At 37.0% G+C, this 10,890-nt stretch overlaps 2 protein-coding genes across 6 annotated transcripts; both read right to left on the reverse strand.

Moving 5' to 3' along the window:
- Window positions 1-1,702: 1,702 nt before the first annotated feature.
- On the reverse strand, window positions 1,703-5,691 carry LOC110376096 (pleiotropic regulator 1). Of its 2 annotated transcripts, XM_049847611.2 has the most exons (9): window positions 5,428-5,691; window positions 5,053-5,177; window positions 4,648-4,692; window positions 3,953-4,183; window positions 3,547-3,633; window positions 3,380-3,465; window positions 2,842-3,036; window positions 2,226-2,546; window positions 1,703-1,935 (listed from the first exon to the last, which is right to left on the reverse strand). In XM_049847611.2, the coding sequence occupies exons 1-9, from the start codon at window positions 5,541-5,543 to the stop codon at window positions 1,744-1,746; spliced, it is 1,398 nt and encodes a 465-aa protein (XP_049703568.1). In that variant the 5' UTR covers window positions 5,544-5,691; the 3' UTR covers window positions 1,703-1,743. The 2 variants fall into 2 exon arrangements, with proteins under 2 accessions (XP_049703568.1, XP_021190124.1); XM_021334449.3 differs by lacking the exon at window positions 4,648-4,692 and having other exon boundaries at window positions 5,428-5,689.
- Window positions 5,692-6,002: 311 nt separating this feature from the next.
- On the reverse strand, window positions 6,003-8,774 carry LOC110376078 (uncharacterized). 4 transcript variants are annotated; one of them, XM_021334432.3, is made up of 4 exons: window positions 8,636-8,774; window positions 7,804-8,006; window positions 7,399-7,504; window positions 6,003-7,179 (listed from the first exon to the last, which is right to left on the reverse strand). In XM_021334432.3, the coding sequence occupies exons 2-4, from the start codon at window positions 8,003-8,005 to the stop codon at window positions 6,711-6,713; spliced, it is 777 nt and encodes a 258-aa protein (XP_021190107.1). In that variant the 5' UTR covers window position 8,006; window positions 8,636-8,774; the 3' UTR covers window positions 6,003-6,710. The 4 variants fall into 4 exon arrangements, with proteins under 4 accessions (XP_021190107.1, XP_021190105.1, XP_021190106.1 ...); XM_021334430.3 differs by having other exon boundaries at window positions 6,003-7,212; XM_021334431.3 differs by having other exon boundaries at window positions 7,795-8,006.
- Window positions 8,775-10,890: the final 2,116 nt, after the last annotated feature.

The raw sequence follows: 10,890 nt of genomic DNA on the forward strand, positions 1-10,890 counted from the left end.
GATGATCCTATATAATATGGCTCACTGAACATTTTAATTTCGTATAATATGTCATTAATGTTAAGAAGCGCATATTTTGTTGCGGATTACTTAATAAAGTTTTGTGTTGTCGACATTCCAGTGAGAATGAGACTTGTATTACGATTCGATACTCAATCATGTGTAAACACTACATATCTTTGCTTTGTAACATTTTAGGTTGTAAAATTATTATGTATCATATTTTTTAACAATAAAATAAAAACACTGAACTTTAGTTTTATTCAATTTACTAGCTTTTGCTCGCGGCTTCGCTCCCGTCAACTGACTTCTCTACTTTACCCTATTTTTTTTTCATAAGAACCATCTCCTGACAATAACAGACACAACAAAAAAAGAATTAGCCAAATGAGGGTTTTCGATACTTTTTCTGCCGCCAGGCGGCGCTTCGTATGCGTCAGGTCCAAACAGCTGTCAAATAGTATGGAATTGTAGGGTCCGAACTTATTGTTTATTGAAATTCTGTTATATTAGAAGTGTTATTGATTTTATTATGGACTACGGTCAGAATAAGGTTTCCGAACTAAAAATTGAGCTAAGAGAGAGGGTGCAAAAGTCACTGGTACTAAGGAAAAGCTTGTTGAAAAATTTGTTAACACAATATGATTTAGTTTTTTTTTTACTCAACCTCAATAGTAAAACAATAATGCAGTGCTTTAATCATAAAATAAAAAAAAAACACTAAAATCGTTCACTATTCATAGTAAAGATAAGCACTTTGACAGGTACCTGGACCTGACGACTCGGTGCTGCCACCTCGTGGACGCCATTTTAGAAAACCCTCATTGGTCCAGGCGTTGTTGAGTTATGCGCTTACCAACACATTTTGTGATTCATTTTTATATTATAGATTATTTTATCACCCGTGGGGGTTGAATAAATCAAAATCGTATTTAAGCGAACGTCATCATAAAATTCTGATTCGTCATCAGGACTTCTTCATAAAATCGAAGAAGATGTATACAAACTTTCATCCCCTATTTTATCCCCTTAGGGATGGAATTTATCAAAATCCTTTCTTAAGGGTTGCCTACGCCATAGTAGCTTTATGCATGCAAAGTCTCAGTCCGATCGGTTTAAAATTGACAAAGTTTCATACAAACTTTCATCCCCTATTTTATCCCCTTAGGGGTAGAATTGATCAAAATCCTTTCTTAAGGGTTGCCTACGCCATAGTAGCTTTATGCATGCAAAGTCTCAGTCCGATCGGTTTAAAATTGACAAAGTTTCATACAAACTTTCATCCCCTATTTTATCCCCTTGGGGGTAGAAGTGATCAAAATCCTTTCTTAGCGGATGCCTACGTCATAACATCTACCTGCATGCCAAATTTCAGCCCGATCCGTCCAGTGGTTTCAGCTGTGCGTTGATAGATCACTATGTCAGTCAGTCAGTCAGTCAGTCAGTCACCTTTGAGTTTTATATATTTAGATTACCCACGACGGAACGGAGCAGGTATATGCGTTTAGGGTGAGAGATGTGCGTTTGTGCAAAGTAATGTTCACACCTATCTTCTAATTCTAAACTAATGATCTGATTTTGATGCGGTTTTCATGCATTACTTTATAAGCCCAGTCAATTTAGACATTCAAGAAATAAAAATATTGGCACCTTGGTTCTATAAACGAAATATTAAAAAGTCAATATTAAAGAAAATCACCACTCATTGTCAAAAAATCTTTATTATTACTACAGCTAAAGTAATTAAAACTTCCTCCTCTTCAATATCTCTGGTCTCCAGTTGATGGGATGCGTCTCCTCGGAGGCTGTGTCGTCTTCCCTGTATATCTTGATAGTCTTGTCAGCCTCTGTCGTGATGAGACGGGAGCCGGATTGATCGAACGTCATCGCGAAGATACCGGCTTCCGAGTCCATTGAACCGGGTTGGACGGCGGCCTGGGACAAGGAAAAAGGATTAGTTTACATAATATATATTGGCTCTATATGTTTTTAACCGACTTCCCAAAAAGGAGGAGGTCATCGATTAGATTTTTTTACTATTGTGAAACTTTCGATAACTTAAACTCCGAAACAGAAAAATTTGGAAATTAATTTTTACTGGCAACAACACAATATTTTCGCAGTTTACTCTTTTTGAGTTCCGAATTACCGCTAATCTTTTAAAAAAAGGAAGTAAGGCGATAATCAAATAGACTCATATTATTGTAAAAGTAAATAGAACTCACCTGTAACCTCTGGAAGTTATACCCAGTCCGCCAATCCCACAAATACATAGTTCCATTATCTCCTCCGCTGACCAAAACTCCTTCGGGATTCACAGCCATACAGTTCACTATAGCATTATGTCCAGACAGATTCTGTATGAACTTCCCTTCTGGGCACTTCCACTGTTTTATGTTATCCGGGGAGGCAGAAGCAAAGGTGTATAATGTTGGGTGGACTACTATGGAACGGACTGACTTCTTGTGGTTGGTTAGAGTGCACATTGATTTGCCTGCTGCTAAATCCCAGAGACGGATTGTTGAGTCGTGGGAACCGGTTATAATCTGTAATTATAAGTAAATAATCGTGTTTATGTAGATAAACGCACTTTACGCGTTCTTTATGTTGTGATGTGTATGCAACGTATCCTACTACGTATTAAGTAAAGCTTACTTGGGATTTTTCTTTTAGGGTTGTTTTTCCATGAATTTAACAGAATATCAATCGCAATTTTAATGAACGTCAAGGGAATTCGGATACCTAGTTGATGGCAATAGCGTAAATATCTCGTATTCGCGCACTTATGACAGAACAAAACATTTAACAGTTTATATTAGACATGAATATTTTCTATGTTACCTGTGGCTCAGCAGCCTGACAAGCCAGCGACGCAATCGTATCAGTGTGTCCGGTCAGCGTGTGCACATTGGCCTTGGTCCGCATGTCCCACACCCGCGCCGTGGCGTCGCGTCCCGCCGTCACCAGCACGTCGATAGTGGGGTGCAGGGAGATCGTGTACACTGCCGAGAGGTGCCCGTGGTAGTGGCGGATCACCTGGGGATTAAAGATAACATTGTAGAACACAGATAAATATGATATAAACTATAGAATAAAACAAACACAGCACTTATTGAAGGTCAAATTTTCAAAAGACAGCCCTCAAAATACCCGCCCTACACTATTTTCTATGTGTTTTGCTTGGAAGAAGAAATGGTGGAATAACTCCCCAGCAACACAATACTTTCTGTGTGGTATTAAGATTAATTGGTGGCGTTTTAGTAGAAAATTGCTAGTTTTAAAGGAAGTGCACACACTTTCATGATGTTAGCTAATTTTTAACTGCATTCCAAATAAACCTTCCAAATTTTTACTTAAATATAATTTGCAAATAATTTACCTTGTTATATTCCAAGTCCCAGCATTTAACTTGTCTGTCTTCACCACAACTGAATAAGTATGGATGTCGGGAAGATACTTCCAAGCCTGAAAACAAATAAAAACATTACAAAACATGTAAAAAACCAAGTGTTGGCAACTATTGTATAAAACTTATATTAATCTCACCTCTGACTGTACTGACATGTCCTGTGAGTGATACCTTCAGTTTACCACTTGCCAAGTCCCAAATCTTGATGACTCTGTCTGCAGCACCTGATGAAATATACAGATATTATTACTATTTAACGATTTGAGAGGTTTCTATAGGGTAGAGTTGCTATAAGTGCAAAATCCAATTTGATAATATGGAAAAGCCAGTAGCACATTGGTTGCTTGCAAAGTGCCTAATAAATTGTGAAAGTGATGATGAAATCAAACAACATGCAGAAGCCATACAAGATTCTATGACCTAAAATATCCCTATATTTTTGGTCATAGAATCTAAAATATCCCTATATTTTAGGTCATAGAATCTTGTATGAATAGAGAGTTGTCAAATTGTATAAAAATTAGAATGTATCAGAAATCTCACCTGTTGCAAACCACTCATTTCCGGGTTCAACAGCCACACATCTCACCCAGCCCAAATGTCCCGATATAACTCGGAACAGCTTCCAAGGTGCATGCCACTTGGGTTTGGGCATTGCTGGAGGTTTCCTCGGCACGGCCAGGGCACCGGCTGGTGGGGCTGGGGTCGGTGCGGGCCCGGTGAATGGCATGAGAGCCGATTCTGAACCTAGGGCTGCTGATTCTGCTAGTTCTCCTGGGAAATGTGAAGGTAAGTGTTCATAAATATGCACATTTTATAAGGTAAATGGGTCTATTTTGATTATGGGAACAATAAAAAAGAACTTTGCCATTTATGTTGTCAAGATTAAAGATGAAAAAAAAATGAGTTACTACTCAAGAAATCAGAAAGAATAACAAAGCAAATAAAAATAGAGATATGTATCTTTAAAATTTGCTGTATTCTAATTTTGTAGAGGTTGGTTTGAAGTCAGAAATAAATAGGAACTAGACAAATAAAAAATCTAGGAACACATTTTTCAAATTGCCATTTCAAATTTACATAGAGCATGGTTTCAGACAGATAAATATAGTCTAACATTTATAAGCAAGGTCAAAATCATGAAATAAAAACGATTAAGAGAGAAAGAGATTGCTAAGCATGCCACAGCCAATAAAATAAACATGATTGTTTACACTTATTGCAAAGTATACACAAACCATGTAGGGTATCTGTAGATCCTTCTTTCTCTTCAGAGGTAAGGCCTTGTAACATAAGTGAGGAAATCTTATAAATAGGTTAGTATTTATCCCATAGATTTAAGGAGATACAATAATTGTTACATTAGTACCACATGTAGACCACTCATCACTGTCTGGCAGCCATTATTAAATACTATTATTAGATGAAAATTGTAGTCCTTAATCTGTTGAATATCTATAATAGGCTTATCATAGTAGTCTTAACCTATGCCATGACCTACAACTGTACCTAGATTCCACTAGTAAATATTTCTGATTTCTATGTGCTTGAACAGAGTTAAGAAATGGTTACCTACTCTGATATTAAAATAATCATTCAAAGTTATACCTCTCATCACATTCTTATCAAACTAGGCATATTACCATTATCATTAGGTATGTCCATCTGTGTCCTGGCATCATGTTGCTTGACGGCCTGTGCGTGTTGTACTGTGTCCATCACTTGACCATAGCTGTCACGAGCTTTCACTCCTTTCAGAATTTTCTCTCTAGAACAGAAACATTATGTCAAAAAGTGTTTTTATGATATTACGTTCAATATAAGGTCGTTATTTAGGTAGATAATTATGTGTTGAACATTATGACTGGCTTGACTAACTACAGATTCATAGTAGAAGCAATAAAATATCAAGTTAATGGGGGTTAATGCAGAATATGGTGAGGTTACTATTTTTACAAAGTTTCAACTGTGTTAATGCGTTAATATATAATTTTTGGGTAGTGATAATGAATACATACGCTTTCTCATCAATTGGCGGCAACAATCCTTGGTTAGATAGAAACATATCATGAGATCTTTTGAGAGATCTAAACACCAAAGTGTGTACCGAGTGTTTTATCACATCTTCCGACATTTTGTTTGTATATTGTACTTTCTAGATTATCCTTAATAAGAATTGCACTAAAATTAATATTATAATAACTTAAATTATCAGGAATTTCTCATATTTAACAGAATTTTAGCCAATACAAACAATGCGTGCACGGGGGAAGCGTGTCGTGTCAAAATCAAATCAAAATGACAGTGTCAACGTCAAACTAATGTTTGTGCAATGTTGTATGTTGTGCAATCGGTTTTGTTCGGAAATATTTCATTGTTTGAATTGAAAATCAGTTTGATGGCGTTTTCATAATGTTATCTAATGCAACCGTCGAAAATGTTCTGATTACTTTTAGCACTCATGATAAACTACCTGTTGCCAGTAGGTTATGCCTTTAACGGAAGTAGGGAACCAATTTCATGTCTGTGCTGTTGACCTTTATGGATAAAGGGGCTGGGATTTGGTTACAACAAATGGGTAAGAAAAGCAAGATAAATAATAATATTTTATTGACAAGTACAAAAATTCGTGATACATATTGTATAAAATAAAATATTCTAACAAATATTACAGATGCTAGCTGTTTATTGATTATAATAGACATGCAGTATTAAGTCACATTGACTGTGTGATGAATGACTAGAAAGTATTACAGTAATTTTAGACTAGTTTTAGAGACAGAATAGCATATAATACAATTGCACATTAAAATAAATAAATTCGTTAAAAATCTATGTTATTTACAGTAAATAAACTATTGTCTACCGAGTTACAATTACGTTCGCGTACACAGGCTATTCGTGTTAAGTTTATGGACACCGATGCACTTCGTAAGCTTGGTTCTACACCTTTACACCTACTACATTAATTACATAGATTTCATACTTCTCCAGATAATTACAAAAACTTTTCGTTACTTTGTTTAAATTATTATCGGAAGAAGTATTCAAACCACCGTTATATTATAGTGTGCTATTTTTGTAAACTTCCAATTATGAACTAGTTATGCGGAAAAGCGTTCTAAGTATAATGTCCAGAGCTGATTTTAAAACTTTAGTCCAGGTGCCAAATGTCTGAACTAAACGGATCAGAGAAAAGTGGTCCTCAAACGAGACGATCAACATTCGAGTTCTCGATCGACTGCCAATCGTAATCGATATCGGTAGAATCGGCGACGGAGAATACCGCGCCACTTTCGGTTCAGATGGCCGATTTCTCCGGATTATTTGCATCACTGACTCGGCGGGAGTGAGGGGCCCTCCTGAGAGTGCGTGGCTGGAGGTTCAGAGGTGGCAGGTTGGGGCGTTCGATCCTCGTTGGGGAGGACACGAGAGGCCTCCCACGGCGGAGAGTGTCCATGCCATTGCGAAAGTATTCTTCTGTCCTGTCACTGTAGCTTTCGATCAAAGGTGCTGGGTCTTCGTATTCTACGTTGAAGTGTCGTGGGATGGCGAGGTCTTCGGGAGGGCCGAGTTTGTACAGTGGGGGTTCCACACACTCGTAGTGGTGGTCTTCAGTCTCGTCGTGTGGGTACGTGTCGGCCACGAAGTGCCGCGTGCCGCGAGGAGTGAGTGCTGCCCAGAGCACTCGGGAGTCTATCGCGGCACCTCCGTATAGAGCATTGGAGCCCGAAGCTTTACCAGTACCGCTTTTACAACCTCCTCGCGCCCTGTCGAGAAAAAACCCATGAGATTTTTTCCAACTGGAAGGGAAAGAAAATAAAAAGTAAGAATCAAGATGAAAGAAATAAAGAGATAAACTTTAGAGATTTCATAATGTGTTAAGAAAAAGATTTTCAAAAGCGTGAAACTATCAGAAGACATGTTTTTGAATATAGATACATTTTGTAACAAAGATGAAGAAAAAGAGAAAGCAGAGATGTACTCACTCTCTACATTTGAGGAGAAACAGCGCCAGTAGTGCCGCTATGCAGAGAACAGCTATGCAGCAGGTGATCAGCACCAGGAACCATGTGTCATCATTAGTGGCTGGCTCTGAAAACATTACAAGTTTACAGATGAAATATGGCAACATGCAGTTAATATGTCCAAGGTGTTGAACAGCAATAAGGAAGGATATAAGAGACGTAACTGAACCACCAATGGCGATGATAGATTCGTGGCCATGTGGAAGATACATAGATTGATAATCTCTTAAAAAGATTGAATACCTCCTTTTTGGGAAGTCGTTCAAAAATGCCTCATGCTTTAAACTAATACTCTCCGGGTCATATAAAACCTCGGAGAATAGCTACTATAGTCCAAAGAAAGTGAAAACAACATACGTATCTCACCATGTCTGGGTAGCTCATGGTATTCCACTCCTGGGAACAGCGAGTTCTCCTCGTTGTTCCTGCTGGTGGGGCACTTGGAGGCTCGGCAGGGAGGCGTGAGGTTGGCGGCACTGGCCAGGAAGGCGGGCAGGGGGGGCGGAGGCATGTGTAAGATGGAGTCCGGAGGGGGGCCCAGGGACAGGCATTCTGCCCCGCAAGACATCCTGTAAAAAAATGTTCATGTAGGTAACTATTTTTTATTTTCGTTGTAGATCGTATATACTCGTAGGTGAAAAAAGAAAATAATATGAAGAAAGAGAATAGAACTCGTATTTATATAAATTGATATTTTTGTATTTATTTACATTGTAAACAGCTTTTACTTTATTAGCTAAGTTTAATTAACGTACGGCTTAATTAAAGTAGTTTTTTTATTCATAATTTCGCGCGCTCCTAATTCACTTATGGAAGGATAGATATGTATATCTACTTTTTTTAATCGATAGAATGAAATTAAATTAAAACTTCACCTCATTTTGTTTTATTTCACTTACTATGAGGCCACTACGTAAATACTTATTTATTTAATGTTTACTGATGCGTTATATTTATTCAAGAAAATTAATCGTCTCCTTCATCGACAAATTACACTTTAATTTAATAAACAAAGACGAAACAGAAATATCTCCGATAAGCATCTTGCGGCAAAGAAAATCCGGAACAAGAAAATTGTAACTTCACACAAAGAAAACGTCCTTACAAAAATAGCCAAAATAAATGGCCTATCCCATGAAATAGCAACGCAACTCGATCTACACTACATACGAAACACAATAGTAACAAACAGACTCACTTTTTAATATTATTTATAGACTTTTCACACAAAACAGATGCACTTTACTCGGCTCTCGTATTACACTTGCTAAAAATTTGGTCCATCGGATGCAGGGCGCAGGCGCGAACCCGTACCATAACGTTTACAAACGAGTAAAAACTATACTACACATTCATTTATCATAAATCCATTGCTGGTTTTCACTGACCACGTAATGGAAACTGTTCTACAAACGCAGCAATGTATGCTGCAGCAGTTACTTAGCACGCATTTTGACGATTACACTTAATGTCATAATAAGGGGTACATTATTGATTCACGCACGCGCGGGAAGGGATTTTGACCCTCGAGTTAAGGGTGGTAAATAAAAGGTCGAAACGAAATAACAATTTTATTGTTATCTCCCTCTATTGCAATAAATCTAGGAAGAAGTGAAGAGTGTAAATAATGTGGAATTAGATTTTAGAAAATTGCAAATGATTGGAGTAGGGTTTAATCGAGTTGCAAATTAATAGACAGTTGAAGCAAGGGGATATCTTTAAACTTATTAAGATTACCACAATAGATCAGCAGTTAAAACGCAGCTTTGTAAGCGAAAGATAGTGACTTCGATACCTAAGATTCTGCTTAGGTATGGGTACTAGCATAGGTAGTCGAAGACTTACTAACATTACTTTGTTAAAACGGATTGACGTTTAACTGTCTGCCACGCTTTCATATAAAATGCTGGACCGATTTAGGTGAATTTGATACGCATCTCTATCGCTATTCAGCTATATTGTCCTGACAATGGAAAAGATCTCGGAAAAATTAATGGAAACAGCTTGAGACGATAATTCTCCTAACAATAAATTATCGTCACAACCTACAGGGTGGACGCGCCCTAACATAATACTGATACATATGAATATTTCAATACTGTCAACGGTCTGCCTTATATGCGACACCGGAAAATAACAAGACTCGTAAGTTGATAAATTTTCTAGGTAATTGATCAACTCTAAATTAATAAACGGCAGTTGAAATGTAATATTTTCCGAAAAAAAATATCAACTTACGAGTCTTGTTATTTTTCGGTGACATATGTATAATATGGAGGATACATATTCTTGTTTGTTTGTTGAAAAATTGATCTGATTTCGCTTTTGGAAAGCTACACTCTACCGAGAAACATAAGCTATGTGTAAACAGCTAGTGTTTTTATTAACAAACTTCTATAAATAGTCTTTATTAACTTTAAATCCATTTCCGATACACGTGCTTCTCTCCAATTAAAGCCGACAAGGTCAAATTGAAAAAATAAACTTTAATTAATTCCGCTACGGGTGATTAAATTTTAATATTGCATGTTTTTCACGGAGAAGTGGTATAAATGCAAGTTATTACTTGCCAATGTCGAGGTCACGTTCCAATGAACTTTCCAGCTTTATTAACTTACTTATTTGTATGGGAGATACGTCTGTTAATATGGGAAATCCGTAGGATGGCGGATAGTAATAAGTACGTGAATGAGATAGTTAATTTTAAAGATTATAAAAAAGCTATCCAATGGAATGATTTTCAATTCAATCTCAAAAAACGCCAGCTTTTTCCTATCCTTTTTAAAGATGTTTGAGTCGGCATCCAAAGTGGAAGCAGCTGAGTACCAGTGGTTTATTTTACATAGAGCGACTACCTATCTAACCCCTAATTCCCTTTGTAATACTTGTCGTCAGGCTTGTTCAAATGACAATCGCGATATGCAAATTTAACGTGCTGTCCGAAATAAGCCTTGCTTTACTAGTCGAGCTATTACATTTCTACTCATGTGCTCACGTGTCACAGCAATTAACTCTTAGTAGATCAGTAAGCTTACTAACACTCGTGCTTATTACATTTCACGACATTTCTTTGTGTTGTCCTATCACAATGATTCAATTGACCCCCTGTTTCAACAGAACAAGTCTTCTCATTATTTTCGGAGAAATTTTTCTTATTGTTTATTTGATTAGGCTAATTGATCCTGTTTGTTTGGCCTAAGTAGTTTGGCATTTAGTGTAAGTATTATGATGGAGTGTAGATGGTCGCACAAAGGCGTGTAATTTTTAAACGACGAAGTACAGGGTATGGTAAATTATACGTAGAAAGTTTATTCTCAATTTATCACTATTTATATATAAAATATGAACCTATCTACTGAAATCTCCTACCCTATAACGCTTTAAAATTGAAATAAAGTTAACGTTACCTATTTTCATGCAAATTTTCGTGAGTATAATAATGTCAGTACGACA

This window comes from Helicoverpa armigera, chromosome 7 (genome assembly GCF_030705265.1).
Source record: "Helicoverpa armigera isolate CAAS_96S chromosome 7, ASM3070526v1, whole genome shotgun sequence".
NCBI lineage: Eukaryota > Metazoa > Arthropoda > Insecta > Lepidoptera > Noctuidae > Helicoverpa > Helicoverpa armigera.